General features: G+C 51.4%; 2 protein-coding genes across 6 annotated transcripts in view; one reads left to right on the forward strand and one right to left on the reverse strand.

Moving 5' to 3' along the window:
* The window catches only part of EXOC6B (exocyst complex component 6B), a 245,396-nt gene extending 237,249 nt beyond the window's left edge, over positions 1-8,147 (reverse strand). For 2 of the 5 annotated variants that reach the window (XR_015793513.1, XM_088128712.1), the window contains exon 1: positions 7,959-8,145. Coding sequence is in view for 3 of the 5 variants with exons in the window: in XM_088128712.1 (XP_087984838.1) it covers positions 7,959-8,056 (98 nt within the window). In the remaining 2 variants the exon portion in view is untranslated. Of the gene's footprint in view, positions 1-7,825 lie in introns of all 5 variants that reach the window. The other 3 variants (XM_088128714.1, XM_088128711.1, XM_088128713.1) reach the window with 2 other exon arrangements.
* A 2,962-nt stretch (positions 8,148-11,109) lies between these two features.
* Positions 11,110-15,678, forward strand: SPR (sepiapterin reductase). The gene is made up of 3 exons (XM_088128766.1): positions 11,110-12,205; positions 13,316-13,606; positions 13,692-15,678. Exons 1-3 carry the CDS (start codon positions 11,896-11,898, stop codon positions 13,880-13,882), a joined length of 792 nt encoding a protein of 263 aa, XP_087984892.1. The 5' UTR covers positions 11,110-11,895; the 3' UTR covers positions 13,883-15,678.
* Positions 15,679-20,539: the final 4,861 nt, after the last annotated feature.

Genomic DNA, 20,539 nt, shown 5'->3' on the forward strand with positions numbered 1-20,539 from the left:
ATCCAGGACGTAGGACGTAGAACAGACAAGCAGAAGACTAGCAGAGCGCATCCACGAGCACCAACTAGCAGTCAGAAGACATGATGAAAATTCCTTAATCTCATAACACATGGACAGACTGAACCATAGTTTTAACTGGGAAACTGTCAACATTTTAGGCCAAGCTAAATCCAAATATGCAGGAGAATTCTTGGAAGCCTGGTATTCAGACAAGGCAGCAATTAACAGACACGCATAGAGATAAACGGCATCTACATACTGTTCAAAAGAGACAAAAGACCAGAAGATCGCCTCACCAGCAATCATCTCCAGCAATCATCAGCCAGATAAGCAAAGGTCACCACCAGGCACACAATCCAGCAGCAAACACATGCTAATCAATGAACTACCAGAGGAGCAAAACAAAAACCCCACCCACAGCAGCACTGGCAAGGCAGGCCACAGCACATAAATGGAGAGCAAACCGCATCCCATTTTAGCACTGAAGATGTTACCTAGCCGGGTAATGAAACGTTTGCAAGAAAAGAACCAAGCTCAGAGAACCCCACGGACTCCACAGTTCAACCCTGAGCTACACGTATTCACCTCTATTGGTATTAACTAGTCTGCATAATACAATGAGGAGTACAGGGCAGAAAACTCATGTGCCAAAGGCCATGGCAATGGTGTCTGATAGGGAATAGAATGAATGATTGCAAGTTATACATAAATAGCAAGCAACTACTGTAGAGCAAATAGATGCACACCTGGTAGAATGTTTACTAAAGATGGAGAAACTGATAGATAAATTGTGAGGCTTACAGATGCTGGCAGAAAAGTGATAGATAGCAAAGAATGAATGTTTTCTGAAAGAAGCAAAAAAAGCTGTCCACTTTGTGATCCCAAATAAATCACTGGGTTATGTCAGGAGAAACTGAATGCAATGGGCGTGTGGTTCTTGAAAAGTGCAAACTAAAAACTGATAGGGTCAACAATGAATGGCCCTGAATGAATGTGGACTGAATGCAAAACAGAGTGAGCAATGCAGAACAAAGGGTGCTAAAGTGGTTTGGTCACATAGAGAGTGAGAATCGAATCGAAAGACAATATAAGCAGTACTGGATGGATTCAGAGGAAGCAAGGTGGCTTGTCATGACAGAAAGGTATGTAGTAAATAGTGGTATCAACCACATTTAGCTATATTTCCTTTTCTTAATTTCTTTGGCTTACTATATTCCCTTTTTGCACTTCACATAATGTTTCTTATCTCAAAAAAAAGTAGGCTGGGTGTGCATGTAGGTAGGGACTGATATTGTTCAACAGTCTGGTAATTTATGAGGTTATTCAATTAACTGGATTAAGTTTCATACAGGCTCTAATCCTGTATGGAAATTCAACCATTGCTTGATTTAACTGGAAATAAATTTCTTCATTTATGGCTGCACGTGTATCATGTGTCAGCTCAAATCTGACATAATTAAAAATCCAAATGGGGGAAATAAATATCATAAAAATGAATATTATCTCAAGACAAATTTGCTTAAAGGTATTTCTACACTAACATCTTTAAGTTATTTCAGGCAGATTGATAAGATACTAAGACATGTTTAGGTTAAGGCTAAACTTCTAGTTTTCCTTATCTAAACTGCAGCTATCATATGGTGGGGAGGGAGGGGTTAACTTTTCCAATCTTCACCTTTACTAACAGGCATATATTTTGACTTCAGGAAATGCAAATGTCCAATCCAAAAACCATTAAGGGCACAATGTGAGCCCTTTGACGTCATGGCTTGCTTCCACTTTTATCAGCAGCTACATTCTATTTTCTGCCTGAACAGCCACAAGGCATGTTTGGACAATACTGAGATCAAAACATAATTTCAACACTTATTTGCATTATAAATTTACACCCTGGGATAATCCCAGTTTGAAAATAGCTGGAGGGGGGTCTGGAAGTCTTAGGTAGACAAGGATAATAATAGTTCAGATAAGCTTTTTTTTTTTAGATAAGTCTTTACACCATTTGAGTTACTACAAGAAGAATCTGGATTGCCTAAAATTGTAAAATGGCAGTATATTCAGTTAAAACAACTCTCGATTTCCCAATTTGGTCAAAATGCACTCACAAAGTTTAGAAGTCTGAAACTACTATTAATAATTAAATATGTTTTGGATGAGTCTACAAATACAGTGGGTTTTTTTTTAAAATAAACATCTATTGTAAGCATTTGTATTCTGCCCCATTCAGTGAATTCTGGACAGTTAACATAAATACAACACAGTAAACATGATACATTAAAAATAAACTGAAATCGACAGCAGCTGTATACAGAACTGCAGAATGCCAAAGGGCCCAAACATCTTTCTTCCGCCAGCTACCCACGTGGGTATTACCTCGCTTGGAGTCTAGTGCTAAACAACCTTTCAGCAGCCCAGTGACAGACACCGGTCCTGCTGAATCTCAGAGGCAGCAGAGGACCTCAAGGAGAACTACTTGGAAAGAGTGGAATCTAAACAATGTGCTGTCCTAGAAGATGAGGTGACAAAAGAGTCCTTGGCTAATGATGCGGGTAAGATTTACTGATGCAAATATGATACTGAAGATTTAATCTTCTTTAGAAAAATTAGAGGGACAAGCAAAGCTTAATAAGAATATGAGTGCAAAATTCCTGGCGTGGTCAACCTCTATGCTTGGATAAAGCATACTCCTATAGGGCTGTGTGGACAGCCTGCATGATCCACGTGCTAGCTCTTGCAACTTACCAAATTAAGAAGCCTTTCAGTGTTGAATGTCCTCACTGTTCTTAGAGAAGCAATTTATTGATCTCTTCTCCAAGACCTCTCTGAAAATACATTTGTGTGCCAGCAGAGGAGAAAGTATTCAGCAAGAAAGCTATGCAAATACTCATTCCCTTTGCAGTAGCACACTTTGGTAAAATAGGGTTTTCAGCAGTTGCCACTTGAAAAAGCAAACACCAACAGTGTGCAGGATGAACTGAAACTGGCAGTCTCAAACTGAAGCCCAGGTCTGAGAAATTGAGCATAATTAAAGCAAGTCCATCCTTCTTCTTCAAACCTGCCATCTAAAAGTACGGCAAGAACGGCTGTGGGGCCGTTTTTTTCTGTTTTGGGGTTATTAGGTTTATTGTTTTCGACTTTTATTGTGTATATATTGTTTTATTCTTGGCTGTAAGTCGCTCAGAGTTTGGTTTACGATGGGCAGCTATACAAATGTTTTAAATACAGACATGCATACTCTGTTTCCAACAATAAATTTAAAGCCTACTGCATTTTGGTCTGTGCTATTCCTGTCACATAAAAATTATACTACTATACTATTACTGAGAGTAACTGATACTCTCAGTAATAATAAATTTCAGAAGAGGAAGAGGAAGAGGAAGAGGAAGAAATATATTATTACTGAGATGCCAAAATGAGGACTTAAAAGGACAACTTATACGACAGTGCTCTGGAATGAGATAAGACCATTCAGCCCAGGCCTGGAGACTAGAAATGATGGAAGGCAAAACAGAGAGAAATGCTGCAGAGCCGGAGGCAGCTATCACCCAAACAGCCAAGGCAAGGAGGGACAGAACGCTATTCAGTGCCCATCCTAGGCAGGGTTACCAGATATCTGGACAGGCAAAGGAGGTTACAAACAATTGCAAAGGAGGACAAATAGGAGGAAAGGAGGACACACTGTTTAACTTTCTTGGCATCTACAACAACAGTTACAGTGAAAAACTGCAACAGAAAAAAAGTAGTTAGGCTTTACTTAGTACTTATACTACATGTATATGAAATTACTTTTTCCAGCATTAGAAAGGCAGATATGTGTTAGGGCCAATTAGGAGGCAAAAGACTTCTGGTGTAACTGATTAAAGTCTTGTCAATTTTAGGCAGCAGCACAAAGCAGGAGGGTACAGGTAGTCCTCAAGTTAGGAAAGCAATTGGGACTGGAATTCCCATCACTAAGCAATGCGGTCATATGACTGGTCATTAGCCAAGAACCCATCCTGATCCAAGCCATTCTCAGCTTCGTCCCTCCCAGCTCTGAGCCTCAGTTCTTCCAAGGTAAGAAGCCCCTGAGCTGCAGCACAGCACGAAGCCCCAGCCTCCCCAGCAGCATGGTGAAAAGCCCCAGCCGCAGCTGCCCTTGCCGCCCTACACTCCACGCCCCTGTCACCCTGCACTCTGCCACCCACAGCTCACCTTCACCATCTTCTTGCTCCCATTGCTGATGAGGCAGGCCTGGCCCGGTCCTTGGTGAGGCAGCTGCTGGCCACACAAGGCCTTCTTCCCAGGTCTTAGGAGGAAATCTCTGCACACAACCTCAGGAAGAAAACCCTGTGCAACCAGCAGCTACCTTGTGAAGGGTCAAGCCAGGCGTGCTTGGTCAGCAGCAGGATCAAGGAGACGGCAAAGGTCAGCTGGGGATAACGGAGCGCAGGGCAGCAGGGGCCACAGAGTACAGGGGGCCAAAAGGGCAGAGATGTGGGGGAGATAGGTGGGTGGGGGGAGCTGAAGGGCCACTGCAGTCGTAAGTGCAGGCAGGCCTCCCAAGTGCCCAAATTTTGATCATATGGCCACGTGACTTTGGGGACTGGACATAAGTACCATTTGTTCAGCACCGCCACTTCAGGACTATCTGCACTAACCAACTAATTCAGGTCACAAAGTGAAACTTGTTTGCTGTGGAGAAAAGCTGCTCAGGAAGAGATAGATATTCAAAAAGCCAACAATATTTGATTTTAAGGCTATGCCTCCCAGACAGAGGACATTTTGCTGGACGTCTGGTAACCCTAATCCACTGGAGGGGACTTCATTGCTAGGGTCCTAATGTGTGGAGAGCAATGCCAAGAAGATGCTGCATTTCTCCTTCTTCCATATTAGAACTGAATAGAACTTCTCTCATTTCTTCCCCATTTTTGCAGTTTTTCTTTCTATCCTATTCAATTTCAATACTTGATGCACCTTCCCTCCAGATGCCTCCACATGTCTCCAGTCCTGATCTCCCAACCTCTACTAGCCAGCACCCCTGCCATCATGCATTTTTGCACCACATAATCCACTTCTCCAGTGCCTTCCCTGCAGTAATCACCTACCACGCTTTCCAACATTTCTTGACCACCTTCTCTCACCAACTGCCACTGCTTCTGTCCCATCTTTTAGCTCCTGCAGCCTGCTGCTGAATTCCACTGCCTCCCTCAATTTCCTCTTTGTGGTTTTGACCCTCTGCATTAAGAAGCTGGTTCCCTGCAGTCCACCAAAACTGCCTTTCCACAGCCACTGATGAGTCTCTGAACGGCCAATCTGTAAAACCACTAATCAATTAGAAGCATTAATTGAAGCAGCTCTGCCAGCACATGGTTCAGTATTACACCATGGCCATGATGAAAAAAGCATATGAAAACAGGAATATGTATACAGCCTTGCCTTATACTCAAAATGCACACAACACCCAATATTTTACTCAAAGCTACCCTGGTGGTATTAATGTTCATTACATTTTGTGCATGGCACTGTCTATGGAGATATGTCTTCCGTTTTTATACTCTCAGACTAGAGAGCCTATAGATCTAGAGGCCTGAAGACCTCCCATCAAGGAGGGCTTCCAGCTTTTTCACAAATTGTTATATCTGGAACTGGCCACTAGGAACATGAAATTGCGCAAACTCCGGGAGGCAGTGAAGGACAGGAAGGCCTGGCGCACTATGGTTCACAGGGTCACAAAGAGTCGGACACAACTTAATGACCGAATAACAACTAGGAGGCACTATACAACCAGCTTAATCCTATACTGGAACTCTTCAGGCACAGGTAGTCCCAATTTAATAGAACTTATCTATATGTTGACCCCTTTATGGGGATTTGAACTCACAAGCTCATTCATACCTTGTCCATTCATACACTGCACAAGATACACATTTGAAATCTCACTTCCAAATCTAAAAGGGATGACATTCGATCAGTGATGGTGAACCTATGACACAGATGTCAAAAGTGACATGCCACATTTGGGTGACACGCCAGTGGTCACCAACACCTGACAACAACTATTCTCCCTGTTTGAGTTACCAAAGAAACTGAGTTTGTTTTACTCATTTATCACTTCTGTAATTATTTGACATTTCTTTATATAAAACATAGCACCACACATGATTGGACTGTATTTTTTTTAATAAATGAATATGTAAAGAATTCTTTCTCTTTTGTTTGGGAGCGGTGACACACCAGCAGAGTCAAGTTAGGCATTTTCTGAATTTTTGACACGCCGAGCCCAAAAGGTTTGCCATCACTGCACTAGATTAATCCATGAGAGGTAGAAGATCAGCACTTCTTTAGAAAAGCAAACAAAGGTCTGGTTATGTCACTGCTTTTCCATCCAAGCCAGAAATCTAACTCTGATGAGGAAATGAAGTGGAAGGCGTCCTGGGACTCTTCTCTTTCAATATATTCCTCCTTCTGTTTCATCTGAAAACTAGATGGGTTACCTCACAGATACAGACACACCCTCCAAAATTAAATATCATTTTTCCATCTAGAAACACCATATGGCCTAAGTGAATTCAGACAGTGTTTTTTTCTTTTTGCCCAAAACGATGAAAAAGAAACACACATTACTGTAGATAAGAAGCAACATTACACTATTTGAATTCAGGGAAAGGAAAAAACAATTCCCATCCATGCCAGTTAGAACTCACTGAGGGGTGTTACAAGCAGAAGAACAGCACAATGAGCCATGCAAATGGATAAAATTAAAGTTATGATTCATAACTGTGGGCCAGGATTATTATTTCCATACTGCAGACTGAGGGGAAGAAGAGGCTGAACCTTATATTTAAGATCTGAGCAGAAGACATGTGTTTGCAGGCAGTCCTCTCGCCACACCACGCTCTCCCCAACCAAGGCCTCTTTCCAAACACAGAAAGCCCACACTGTCGCAGGTCAACCGAGAGCGGGAAGGAACCCCAACCCTAATTCGAGAGAGGACGCCCTGGCTAAGCAAAACATCACTGCGTCTCTATCTCTAAGGAACATGACGGAAATGCAGAAGTGTGGTCTGAAAGAACAGAGCCCTCTTGATCCCCGTAAAATCGTCCTCAGCAACTGTCAGGTCTTCCAAAGACAAGGGCGGCCGGTGCTCCCCCCAAATCCCCCGAGGGCAACGTAGGGTAAAGGACTGGGGAGCTGGAGGAGCGTGGAAGTCTTACAAAGGGGAGGTCTAGGCGTGGGATCCCGGATTAGGGCGGAAGCAGCAGCAAGGAGGAGTGGCAGGAGTGGCAGGAGCAGAGAGCGGTCGGGGGCGCATCAGTGGTGATGACGATGATTACTATTATTTATTCAACTTGTATGCTGCCCGACGCTCAAGGACTCTGGCGGCTCACAACAAAGAAATTACAATACAGTCAAAAAAGCCTAAAAGACAAAGATACAAGAGGGCGAGGGGCTGGGTGAGAGCCACCTAAGGAGAGGAAGCCACAGAAAGCAAGCAGGGACTCAACACAGGCGGGGCACGGTCGAAAAAGTCAAGATGGCAGCCACGCGGAGAGGAAGCGAGCGCCCAGACGGGCAGGTCTGCAGGCTGCGACCGCGTCCCGGTGGCGTTCCAAGGCAGGCGCCCCCCTCCGAACGAGCCTTGGGGCGGGGGGCCGCCCCGCATCGGGCGCGGAGGCCCAGGCCGGGGCCGGGGCCGGGGCCCGGGCGGGGCGCGGCTCCCTTCCGCGGCTTCGCCCGAGGATCCGCGATATCCCCAGGAGCCCCGTTGCTTGGGCCCCGAGAGGAGGGAAGCCCCGCCGGGGCGCGGGGCGCGGGCCGAGGGGCCTCGCGGGGAGGGCGCGCCCACCTCGCCTCCCGGCCAAAGGCAGCTGCAGCAGCCGGGCGTTCCGCAGGGGAGGCGCGAGAAGCCCCCGGCGCGGCCACGCCCTCGGGGATCCCGGCGCCCGGGCGGGGCGGGGGGCAGCCGGCGCGCGAGGCACCTGAGGGTGGGTCCGAGGCAGGCCGTGTCGGTGCTGTCGACCTCGCGCAGGATCCGCTCGTGCTCGGCCGCCGTCTCCAGGCTCTCCTGCTCCGCCATCGCGGGCCGTGCCCGCTCCTCGCCGTCGCAATGGCAACGCCGCCCGGCCACGCCCACGCCGCGCCCGGCCCGTCGGGAAACGCAGTCCCGCGCGCGCCCCGCCCCCGCCCGCGGCCTTTCGCCTCCCCCGGAAACGCTCCCCGGCGCCCAGGTTCCGCCGCGCGGTCGTTCCGCCGGCCGCGTTCCCAGCCCTCCCGGAGCTTCCGGCTCCTGCTCCTCCGCCTCGTTCCTCCGCACCCTGGCTCTCGGGATCCTCCCTCCGTTTCTCGATGGAGATCCAGAGAGAGAAGGGGTCCCAGAGGCCATCAAGTCCAGCCCCCTGCCCCGCCTCCTGCTGGTAGCCCGAGGCTTATTCTCTTTGGAATAAATGGTGTGATTTTTCTTCCTGCCTCATAGCTCTTCGGTTCCTCTTTCGTGTAAATTTAAGCACTGAGTAGATTTGCTCCTTCCATTGATGTCATCCTCTCACCCTGCCTAGGGCACAAGAGGGCCTTCCGACCTGGGGGTCTCTTCACTGGCACCCAAACTTCTCTCAGTTGGAGTTGGAAGGGCCGCCTGGTTCGAGCCCCTGCTCCGTGCATGAGCCGCTAGAGCAACCTTGGCAACTTCAGGAGGTGTGGACTTCTGTGGCTAAGTGATGCGGTTGTAAAGAGCTACATCATGTGACTGCACTGCTTAGTGACGGCAATTCTGGCAATCCTGTTGCCGTCATAACCCAGGACTGCACAGGTCATTAAGCAAGGGCCTCACATGATCACAAGTCATGGGATGAGATGAGAGTCCCAGGTGTGCAGGTAGGCAGGCAGGTGCTACAAAGTGCAGATGGGCAAAGAGGTGGGAGCGGGAGTGACTTGCAGGAGTGACTTGTGACATCCTGCCGGCTTCCCTATTGATTGCTTGTGGGAAGCCAGCAGGGAAGGTTGAAAATGGCAATTGTGGATGTGGGAAAGCCACGACAACCACAACTTTGAGGACTGGTTGTAAGTCCTGCTTGTTCAGTGCGGTCATAACATTGAATGGTTGCTGAAACGAGTGGTCATAACCCAAGGACTACCTATACATTACCCCTTCATGGATCACTGCCTTGTCGTGGCAAAGGGGCTTGCGTAACTCAGTGAAGCCATGAGCTATACCGTGCAGGGCCACCCAAGATGGACAGGTCACGACAGAGAGTTCTGACAAAATGTGGTCCACTGGAGAAGGAAATGGCAACCCACTCCAGGATCCTTGCCAAGAAAACCCCATGGACAATGTTAAAAGGCTAAAAGATATGACGCCGGAAGATGAGCCCCTCAGGTCGGAAGGTGTCCAATATGCTACTGGGGAAGAGCGGAGGGCAATTCCAAGTAGCTCCAGAAAGAGTGAAGCGGCTGGGCCAAAGCCGAAAGGACGTTCAGCTGTGGATGTATCTGGAAGCGAAAAGAAGGTCCGATGCTGTAAAGAACAATATTGTATAGGTACGGACAGGAAGGCCTGGCGCAATATGGTTCATGGGGTCATGAAGAGTCGGACACGACTTAACGACTAAACAACAACCTATACATTGGCCAGGATCTGCCCAGCTTCCCCAAACTAGCCAGCCAATCTAGGATTTCCTGCCTTGCAGCCCTCAACTTCTATAAAAAATCTTTGCTTTCCCATTGTCCAGGGTCCCTCTTCTCCTTAGTGTTGTGCTCCTTCTTCAGACTGAACCCACAATGACCACGCAGCTCTGAAGACTTCCGGCAAGGGAGAGCTCACCACCTCACACAGCAGCCTGTTCCACTGGCTGACCCTTCATACGGTCAGGAAATTCCTCCTCATCTTTAGCCTGAAGCTCCCTCTGTATTACAACCCATAGAGTTTCCTTGGCAGCAGGACTGTAGGGGCTTCCCACGGTTGCCTTCTGTGCTTGATTTTGCAGTTTCTTCTCAGTGGGTTGGCTTCCCTGGCAGCTGCAGAACTCCACCTGCCCTCAAGCCCCACCACAGATTATTCTTAGCTTCCCCTCCCCTTTTGACCACCCTGGCAAGGGTGACTCCAGCAGGAATCCATGCTCTCACCATGCTCAAGATCATTGGAACTACTGAGATAGTAATCCCTGGGAGAGCAGCATCTGTGTGGCAATAAATGCAGTATCATCATGATGGAGGAATTATTTCAAAATATGTTTCAAGTGCTTATTCCGTAATCTGCCTGTTGTAAATGGAGTGCTGCCTACCCAGTTGAGGACTAAGCCCCTAGGGCAAAAAGTTGGAGGTCTTCGCCTCCTGCCTTGGTGTGCAGCTTGGCCGTTACTGCTGCCGCCACCTATCTTCCAGGTGATGCATTTCCTGACTGTCCTCCCCTAACACCAGTGAGTGAAAAGAGACAGGCTGTGGGCCTCAATGGCAAGGAAAACAAATGATAAAAAGGAAATAAACTCTCAATACTTCTGGCCCTGTAGTGTTGAGGCATATGACTAGGTACATCAGCCCTTGTTCCTGTTCTTTCTTTTGAGCAGACAGACCAACCTCACAAGGGAGAACTAGAATCAAACTTTATTGTAAAGTAGTTACACAGAAAATAATCATCAAGAATGGAGTAGATAGAAATGTAGGGTGGTCAAATCACAGAAAGCATCTTGGAAGAACCTCCAATTGGAAAATATGCAGAAAAAGATAAGCATATCACTATGCCTCTATATGATGAAGCATTTAATTATTATTATTATTATTATAGGATATAAATAATATAATAGTATTATACTATTACATTATAACATTATGACATGCAACAGACAACCAGTTCAAAGCAGTTAAATCATCATGATACCAAAAACAATAAGTGAATATAAATCTTTACTAAAAAAATAACAATAAAAAAGCTCATAAGAACACAATCAATTTACAATAACAAAAGAGAGATACCAATTAATCATGTAACTCAAACCCAACTAAAATTATGAGTGGAAGGATTCAGTTAGATGAAGAATACACGATCAGTAACTTAAACGTCAACGCATTGCCTGCCTGGCTAGCGATGATGCTTTGCAGTGTTGCCCAGGCTGTGGCGCACGACCAGGAGGTCTCCCTGAACTCAGAGCTCCTGCTCAGCGAGCAGGTGGTAGCTGTGGCCGAGGGGCCTTGCCCAGCTACATCAGGCAGGCCAGTTGCTGCCTTTCCTTGCTGGGGGAGCCCTCCAGATGTCACTCATGACCTAGTCACCTGAAGCTCGACTACCGCAGTGTACTCCACCCGGGGCTGCCCTTGAAAGCTAGTCAGAAGCTTCATCGGGTCCAGGATCGGCAAGAGACGATTCTGATCTGCTCCTCCGAGAGCCAGACCGGCGCAAAGAGGGGCCAGCCGGCATACAGCACAAGGACGAGAGCGCGAGCCCGCACGGGAAGAGAAACCAACCTTAGCGCGGTCCCTAACGCTTGGCCTGGCACACCTGGCGCACCGGTTTGGCCCACTTCTGCACCTGCCACAAGCCCAGAGAAAGGCTACCAAGCCGGAGACCGCGTCCCGCTACGCGCAGCTCGCAGAAGGGGGGGCCGGGACGTCGCAGCGGGCTCCGGAGGGGGAGACCCGAACTCGCGGGGCGCGGAGGGGCTGGGGCCCCTGCCCCTGCCCCTGCCCCGCAGCCGGGGGGCCCTCTGCGGGACCACGTGGGGAACGGGCGGGGCAGGGCGGGCCTGGGAGGCCGCCGAGGCTGGTGCCCCGAGAACCCCTCCCGCGAACCGCCCGCCCGGCAGAGGCTGGCGGAGCCGCTCTTTCTGCGCCGCCCCGCCGTTGCCCGGGACGGCAAGGCCCGCCCATCCGCCCGCGCACGGCTGCAGGACGGCGGCGGGTGCGGCGGCTGGGCCAGGCGGGCCGGCGATGGAGCCGGCGGGCGAGTGGGGCCGCACGGCGTGCGTGGTGACGGGCGCCTCGCGCGGGCTGGGCCGCAGCCTGGCCCGCCTGCTGGCCCCGCGCCTGCCGCCCGGCTCGGCGCTGCTGCTGGTGGCGCGCTCCGCGCCCGCGCTGGCCCAGCTGGAGCGCGAGCTGCGCGCCGCCTGCCCGGGCCTGCGCGTGCGCGGCCTGCCCGCCGACCTGGCCGCGGGCGAGGGGCTGCGGCGCGCCGCCGAGGCCGCGCGGGGGCTGCGCGCCGACGGGCCGCCGGAGCGCCTCCTGCTCGTCAACAACGCCGGTGAGGCCGCGCGGGGGCCCTGTTCTCGCCAGGGTGGGGCGGACGCGGGGCCCCGGGCCCCGCAGGACCCTGGACGGGCCCTCCAAGGGCGGCGGGGGGGGCCGGCCCCGGCGGGCCGCTTGCGGAGAAGCGCCGGGTCCGATTTTGCGCCAGCCCGCGCGGGGGTCTCCCCTGGCGGAACACGAGGCTGGGCGGGCGTGTGAGAAGTGGGAGGCCGGGGTGACGGTGATCCTTTTACCCGTCCTGAACGGCCCTCCCGCCTCCTCTTTCCCCCGCGACAACCGCCCTGCGAGGTGGGCCGGGCCGAGCGAGCGAGCGACGGGCCCAAAGTCACCCACAGCCTGCCTTCCTGCCTGGGGGAGGCCTAGAAGTCACCATCTCCCGGCGTCTAGGCCAGCGCCTCACCACTGCCCCAAACTGGGATAAGCTGGGGGAACTGTTGGGGTCCTGCCCCCCACCCGCGCTCCTCGCTTCAGCTGCTTGTTGACCGCTCCCCCGGGGGGCTAGGGACCTTCCGCATCCGCCCTTGGGAGCTCCAGATGCCAGGGCCCCCACCGTAGCTGCGGGCTTTCCCTGAATCCTCATGGCCCCGATGCGCACGGGATCACGTGCTGTAACGGTGGTGGGGATGGGGAACAGTCTTTCGTCACGGATGGATCCCCTGGGTGCTTAATGGGTGCTCCTAGTCTCTTTGGGGTAGGGGGAGGACCAATTCAGATGGCCCCCCAGGCCCCTTACAGGCCCAGCCTGGCTCGGTGAGTATTGGAGGCATTCATTTTGTGTTCTCAGAGAAACGGCTTCCAAAGCCCTCAGGGCAGTGATGCCGCACACACCGTTGGAAGCAGGCAGGCGCTGCACTGCGCCGGGCTTGGCTTTGCCGTGTTCTGTTGGCGAGGATGTTTCCAGTTGTGCTTTATTGTGCCATTGGGTGGAAGCTGCCTGGCATCTAAGTTGAATTGGCAGCATCCGAGCCTCAAATAAAAGAGGCTGTTTGCTGCTGACAGCGTGAGGAAGCCTTGGTGAGGGAGAGGACTTGCTGCCTCCCACCCACCCCTGACTTTCTGGGCCTTGGTCTCCCCTAGAGATGGCATTTCTTCCTTTTTCTTCCAGGATCCCTGGGCGACATCTCCAAGTCCTTCTCAGACTTCACCAACCCCGACGAAGTCAACAGCTACCTAACCCTCAACCTCACCTCCGCACTGTGCCTCACCGCCTCCATCCTGAAGGCCTTTCCTGCCCAGCCGGGCTTGACCCGCATGGTGGTCAACATCTCCTCCCTCTGCGCCCTGAAGCCGTTCAAGAGCTGGAGTCTCTACTGCACGGGGAAGGCGGCCCGCGACATGATGTTCCGAGTCTTGGCGGCAGAAGAGCCGGACGTGCGCGTGCTTAACTACGCTCCAGGTGAGTCCCAGCCGTCCCTGTCCACCACCTGGCTCTCCTCAGGGATGCCCTCGTGACTGGCTTTTCTTTCCTCCCTTCTTCGCAGGACCCCTGGACACCGACATGCAAGAAGTGGCCCGCACCCAGTCAGCAGACCTGGAGCTGAGGCAGATGTTCCATGACATGAAACAGTGTGGGCAGCTGATAGACTGTGACGTCTCCTCCCAGAAGTTGCTGAGCCTTCTTCTTGCAAACACATTTGAATCGGGTGCTCATATTGACTTCTATGATACCTAAAAAGTTCTCCAGGATCCTGGTTCCATTGGAATGTGCCTTCTAGCACAGATCTTCACTTCCCAAGAGAGTAGCAATCATTGTATCTTGATTTTTTTTTTTTAATGAATGCTTGCAGGGAGTAATCTGCTCTACAGAGTTTTGTACCTGAGGATGTTGTAGAAGCATTTTGCAAAGCTTTGAACTGTAACTGTGCAAAAGAAAAGCAAAAAATTACACTAAGCTATCTTTGCGTCATGTGGGGGAAATTTTGCTCTATGCAGGGTGGAAGGTGCAGCAAAAAGGAGAAGGTTCCTTCTATATGATGACTTTGTAGCAGCCATACAGGAAGTGCCGAAGAATAACCAGCTTGGCATTAAAATTTGCCGGGTGCAAGTCTGGGAATGTTTGCTCACCCCAGCAGGAAGAGGTACGCACCTCAGCAGCTGCTGAATTAGGAAAGGTATGCCCTACCCTTGGCAGCTGTCCCTCCACGCTGGAAGATGGACTTCTACATGGTGGCAGAGGATTGGGACCATGGAATTGACCAGTGCCTCTGCTCTAGTTGGGGTTCTTCAGCAGCTGCAAACTTTGCAGCTGTGAGAATAACCTTGAGGAACAGGAAGACAATGGTCAGATAAGAGAAATCTGAGCCCAAGGCAGGAATGTAATTAGAGAAAGTGTCTCAGACTTGACCCTCCCTAGTTCTCTTAAACTTAAAGGCAGGGAGAGGAGAGGGGCATTCAGACTTGCAAGAGTCTGCTACTGTAACTTTATAATAAAAGTAGTATTAGCATTCATAACTTTGGTTTCCTGGTCTGGACTGCCTCGCAGGGCTGACAGTAGCCTGACCAATCCCAGAAGGATGGCCAGGTAGGAAGTGCCACCCCTGGGTTCCCTTTGGGTTGGCTTTTAAGGCTCCACACGTGTGCATGTACAAGCAGGAGGGTCTGACCCCAAGGTTGCAGGGGGTACAAAATGGTTACAGAGCTGCTCCCGTGACCTAGGTCCTCCCACAGACTATTACAGTCTGCTCTGCTGCGAGTCGGATTAGATCGTCTTGGAGAAGGGAGATGACGGTGGGCCGCTGGTTGTGGCCTTCCTTCAGGTCTCCTCCTGCCATTCCCTGTTGGTGGCCCTTTTGCCAGGACCTTGAAGGAAGAATTATAGTGTATATTAACTCGCAATGGGAGCTTGCCAATAGCTTTAATTAATGAAGTCATCCAAGTAAACAGTCCAAACCACAAACCCTGCCAGTTAAGACATGTTACTTAATCCCATCAGCCCTAAAGTTAATCATTTATATAACCCTCCACTTGATTGTGTTGATCACATATAACCCTAAGCTTTGATTATTTTACTGAGAACCACTATTTTTGAAAATTTTTATTTTTGTTGAGTTTTAAAATCTCTTAAATGCAAGAAAAAACTTTAAAGTTACAGCTTGCCTTTTTTGCCTTTTCTGAAAGTTAGATACGTATTTTTGCAAAGTTTAACTTGAAACACATATACACACCCCTCTAATCTCCAACAGCAATGAAAAAAATGAACATAGCAACCAAGCCCCACTTTGAGCCTTTTTGAAGGAAAATAAAAACTAAACTGCAGGCTATAGTCCAGTTTGGCCTGTATTTCAAATATAGGAAATGATGCACATGGCTGCGTAGGCCATTTGCGGCTCAGGTTATAGAAGACTAATGATAAAATGCCTACGTTACCTGCTACATCACTGTGATTCTGTATAGAGTACTGTGTGTGGATGTCTGTAACTCTGTTTTTGTCTTTATTTTTTTGGAATGCATTCTCCATACAGATCCTCACACTCAGCGATGAGTTTTATTTTGGCAAAGGAGAAACTCCTGAAAGCGAAATATATTTTTCAAGATCTCTTTGCACATGCTCAGAGACTATCGATGTCAGAAAGTCTTTGAATATGAGTGTTTGAATCAGCTCCAGCATTTGGTGTCGTTTTGGCCCCTTATTTCCCACCTCCCAGTTTGCAAGAGTTTCAGCTGGCTCCTTTCGGTCTTCCTCCTCGTGGCGGCTCAGGGTTAGCCCTTTCCAGTGTGCACCGTCTCAGGCTTGACCCTCTGCCCACACCCTTCTATCCACATGTTGGTGGCCAATGTTACGTCTTCTCCATGGAGTTATGGAGAGGTACATCTCTGTGGAAAAGCGGCTGTGTGTTCATGTAACATTTGTGCCGCCCGAGTAGAAAGACTGGCTAGAAGACCTGTCCCTGAATGAACGAGGAGAGGCCTTGAGGTGCCCGTTCAGGAGGCAGGCAGGGGGCCCTGTGGCCTTCCCTGCGGCAGCACATGCTCGTGGGCTCCTTCTGTGCTACTTGTGGGATGCTGGGCTTGGAGGTGTAGGCGGTGGCCAGGCGGGGGGCAACAGTACAGTGGCAGGCTGCTGTGGACCCCTTCCCCTGTGGAGGCCACCTTGCCTACCCTCTGGGTAGCCCTGAGAAGGCAGGAAAGGGAGGGAGGGAGGGGCTCCATCTGTTTTCTTTTTTAAGCACCTTGTGAATTGACTGTTTCCTCCTCTGGGGGAGGAATTAGTGATGGGTGAATGTGGGGAGCCCTCTTCCCGTGGGTGGGAGCAGCAGGGGAGGAAGCCTCTTTGCATTTGTATCTTTGAATGTGTTGTATGTGTGTGTTTTGTAGTGTGTGGAGAGGTGGCGGCTAGATACCCAATTGGCACTAAGAGCTGGTGAAACTCAGGGTGCCCGGCTCCCCTCCCAGTTCCCCAGACTATCCACTGCAGGGAGGCTGGGCCCATTAGATTGGTCTGCCCTCGGGGGCTAATGGACCCGGGTAGGTTCCAGAGCGAGCCAGGGGTTGTCCTGCTGGTCGTCTGCACAGTCCATCCAAAGCTCTGGGTGCCGCTTGGAATAAGAGAGTGGCTGAGGCCTTGGATTGGATCGCGCCCCTGCGACCTCTGCCCTCTTGGGGATCCTGGGACTTCCCGTGGTTTGTGGAAGAGCTGAGGGAGATGAAGCAAGAGAAGAGACTCTAGAGGAAGTTTGCTGGTGCTTGATGAGGGACAAACTCGACTGAACACAGGTCAGAGCTGCTATTAAGGCCTACCTAGTGGCCATAAGGGCAACGAAGCGTCGTTACTCCCCCGCTCTTATTGCTTCTGCAGATAGCCACCCCGCAGCCCTGTTTGGGGTGACACAAGCCCTCCTGGGTAAGGATGGCTCGGAGAACCTCTTGCAGGGGCGTGCAGAGGAATTTGCTCAGCGTCTGTTGGGACAGAATTGCTTGGATTCGTTCACAGTTGGACACTGGCTTTGCTGCAGGTCCAGTAGAGGTGCCTAGGGAGGAGTCTTGCCGGTTATCTGGGAACAGTTTGAACTTGTTGGACCTGAGGAAGTGGGCAGGGTCCTCGGGGTTGTGAGCTCAGCCACCTGCTCTTTAGACCCATGACCAACCTGGCTGGTTGAAGTGGCCGAGGGATGTTGTGCGAGCAGGTTCTAGCAAAGGGTAATCTTCCTTGAGTGAGGGGGTTGTTCCTTCACCTTCTAAGGAGGCTTTGTTTCACCACCTCCTAAAGAAGCCATCACTGGACCCCACTATACTGGACAGTTTTTGTCCAGTATCCAACCTCCCCTTTTGGGGGGAAGCTGATTGAGAAGGTGGTTGTGCGACAGTTTCAGAAGACCTCGGATGAAGTGGATTATCTGGATCCTTTTCAGTCGGGATTCAGGCCCGGATATGGGATGGAAACGGCATCGGCCGCACTTTTGGGTGATCTCTGGCAAGGGCAGGAGGGGGGGTTCTGCATCCATCCTTGTCCTGCTTGACCTCTTTGCAGCTTTCGATACCATCAGCCATGGTATCCTTTTGGATCGGCTCAGAGGATTGGGGATAGGCGGCACAGTGTTGTGCTGGTTCACCTCCTTCCTCCGGGTCCAATTCTAGTCGGTGGTGGTTGGGGAGGAGAGATCCCACCCTTGGCCCCTACTATGTGGGGTACCACAGGGTTCGGTGCTCTCCCCTCTCCTATTTAACATCTACACAAGGCCGCTGAGTGAGCGCATCCATCGCCATGGGGTGAGGTATCATCAGTGTGCTGATGATACCCAATTGTACATCTCTGCCCATGGTGAATTAAGCAGGCACCTGAAGGCTGTGAGAATCTGGATGGGGAAGAGGCTTCAGCTGAACCCTGGCAAGACTGAGTGGCTCTGGCTTTGGGGGCCTGCTGGTTCTAGGACTATGCCATCTTTGCTGCTGGATGGCCTTACGCTGCCCCAGACAGATCCTGTGTGCAATCTGGGGGTCCTCCTGGACTCGCAGCTCCTGCTGGAAGAGCAGGTGGCAGCCGTAGCCAGGAGGGCCTCTTCACAGCTTTGTTGTGAGGGAATGTCTCTACAGGAGGAGAGTGATGTGGGAGGTCAAGGCTATCCGGAGGGAGGGGCGCATTCCAGGAGGGGGAGGAGGCAAGAGGCAGCACGGTCCGCGGGGGGGGCGTTGGGAAGAGGAAGAGGCTCGGGACAGCCCCTCCCTGGAATCTCAGGGCAGATCCACCAGTTGCTGCAGTATAGATTGAGTTGGGCAAGATTCTGTCTGTAGGGTGTAAGCAAATAAAGGAACTGAACTCAGCTGGACTGTTTCGTCATTGTTCTTGGGCTGTGCCTGGCATTTGTGTTGTGTGCCAGTTGTGCCCATTCCTGGACCAGGGGGCCCTGCTCACGATCACTCGTGCCTTAGCCATCTCCCATTTGGACTACAGCAACGCACTTAACATAGGGCTGCCCTTGAAGAGTATTTGGGAACCTGAGCTGGTGCAAAATGCAGTGGCGTGGGCAGTTATGGACGGTGGTCATTCGGCACACATGACACCTGTTTTGCGAGCTGCATTGGCTGCTTCCAGGTATAATTCAAGGTGCTGGCGGTCGCCTTTAAAGCCCTTCACAGCTTGGGGCCGGGTTACCTGAGGGACCGTCTTCCCCCTAGCGGTGTCCCCCCGTCCCATTATATCTGGCGGGAGAGGCACGCTCCAGGTCTGTCCATAGCAGAATGCCATCTGGCAGAACCTAGGAAGAGGACCTTTTCTGCCGTGGCCCCCATCCTTTGGAACGTCATTCCCCCCCCCCCCCGCCGCCGCCGCCCCAATCAGACTTGCCCCAACCCTGCTGGCCTTTCGCGAGGCATTAAAACCTTGGCTCTGCCATCAAGCCTGGGGCCCTGAACATGTGAGTGAGCCTGTTGCTTGATGATATCGATGGTGGGATGCTGCGAGTGTTCTCAGCCGCCCCATCGGTTGTAGTCTGGTCAGCTGCCCAGAGTCATATACAGGAGATGGGCGGCCATATGAATTTATTAAATAAATGGGTTAATAAATAAATATGGGGGGGCCACCCGGCTGCTTCTAGAGCTGGTCTTGGCTGATCACAGTCCTAGGCGGCCAGGGTTTGGCCCTTACGAACTCCACGTGAGTCACCCCATCCCCGGACCCGAAAGGCAGAACCTTTGTTGCCCAGTGCAGCCCCTGTAGGAAGGAGACTCTGGAGGGCAGATCCATCTCAGGATGGAGGAGTGGGCGCCTTGGCCTCGGTCTTCCCCCGGCCAGGTGGAAAGCAAGTTCTGCTCTGGGTCAGAAGTAGGGTTTTCCCCCTCCGTTGGTGCAGGCCTGGCGGTTCAGTCCACCGGCTGCACTTCGTGCACCCTTGCACGAATGCTTCTGCTCCAAGGCCTCCCCCGCTCCGAAATCTGGGTTTCACATACCTGCCTCCTGCCCTTGTGCCACTTTGGCACTGCCACTCCCTCCTTGGTGATGCCCTCTCCCTTGGGCCTGGGGGGGAACCAATACACACCTCCCAGCCTATCACAGAAATACAAGAATGCCCAAAACAAACTAACATCAACAGCATGTTGTGCTGGGCAGCCCACCATGAACACTGCTTTTCCCCCTTGGTTCAGGAGCTGAAGGTGACACGGCTTTGCTTTTTTCTTTAAACTGGGTGAAACTAAGCAGAGTTCAGCCAAGTTTCTCTTAGTCCAAGCCCTGGAAATCTGTGGTCCCTTTTCCTGCCCCCCATCCTGAAAGCGCTGGCATTGGTGGAGGCAAAAAGGAGCAGGAGAAACCACGGGGGGGGGGGGGGCTGTGGCTGCACAGAACACCTGGCCAGCGGAGGAAGGGGTGAAGCCAGTTTGATTTCCAGCGGGTTTCTGCACGGGAGACAAGCAGCTAAAGGTTGAATTTCTTCTTTCTTTCCTGCGGCCCCCACTTAAGGTCCCCAATTTGCTAAGCCCTAACATCCCTCCGCTCAACACTCCAATGGTAAGGGTCCTTTGGGGGGTGGGGGGAGCCTGCCTTCTTGGCAGGCTGTCCTCTAGGCTCCTCTCCTGGCTGGATGATCCGTTGCAGTCGGTCCTAGCAGGAAAGGGGGGGGGGGAGGTGCGCATGGTCCTTGGTGGTGGTGTGATAGAAAAATAATGAAATAAAGCTGCAAACTCTTCCCCTCCCTCCCTCCTGCTGCTCTTGCTCCCCCCACTTGCAGTTTGTCTAGGGGGCAGCCCACCCAGTGAGGACCCTTTGTTAACAAGGCGAGAGACGCGGGCATTCCACCTGATCAAGCGCGGGCACCCGGTTATCTCAAAGCTCCGTCCTCGTTAGCACTGGAGTCCTTACTCACTGTATTGTCGAAGGCTTTCACGGCCGGCATACGAT

This window comes from Python bivittatus, unplaced genomic scaffold, assembly GCF_059951505.1.
Source record: "Python bivittatus isolate LINGU-HERP-01145 unplaced genomic scaffold, Pbiv_v1 ctg000740_np1212, whole genome shotgun sequence".
Taxonomy (NCBI): Eukaryota; Metazoa; Chordata; class Lepidosauria; order Squamata; family Pythonidae; genus Python; species Python bivittatus.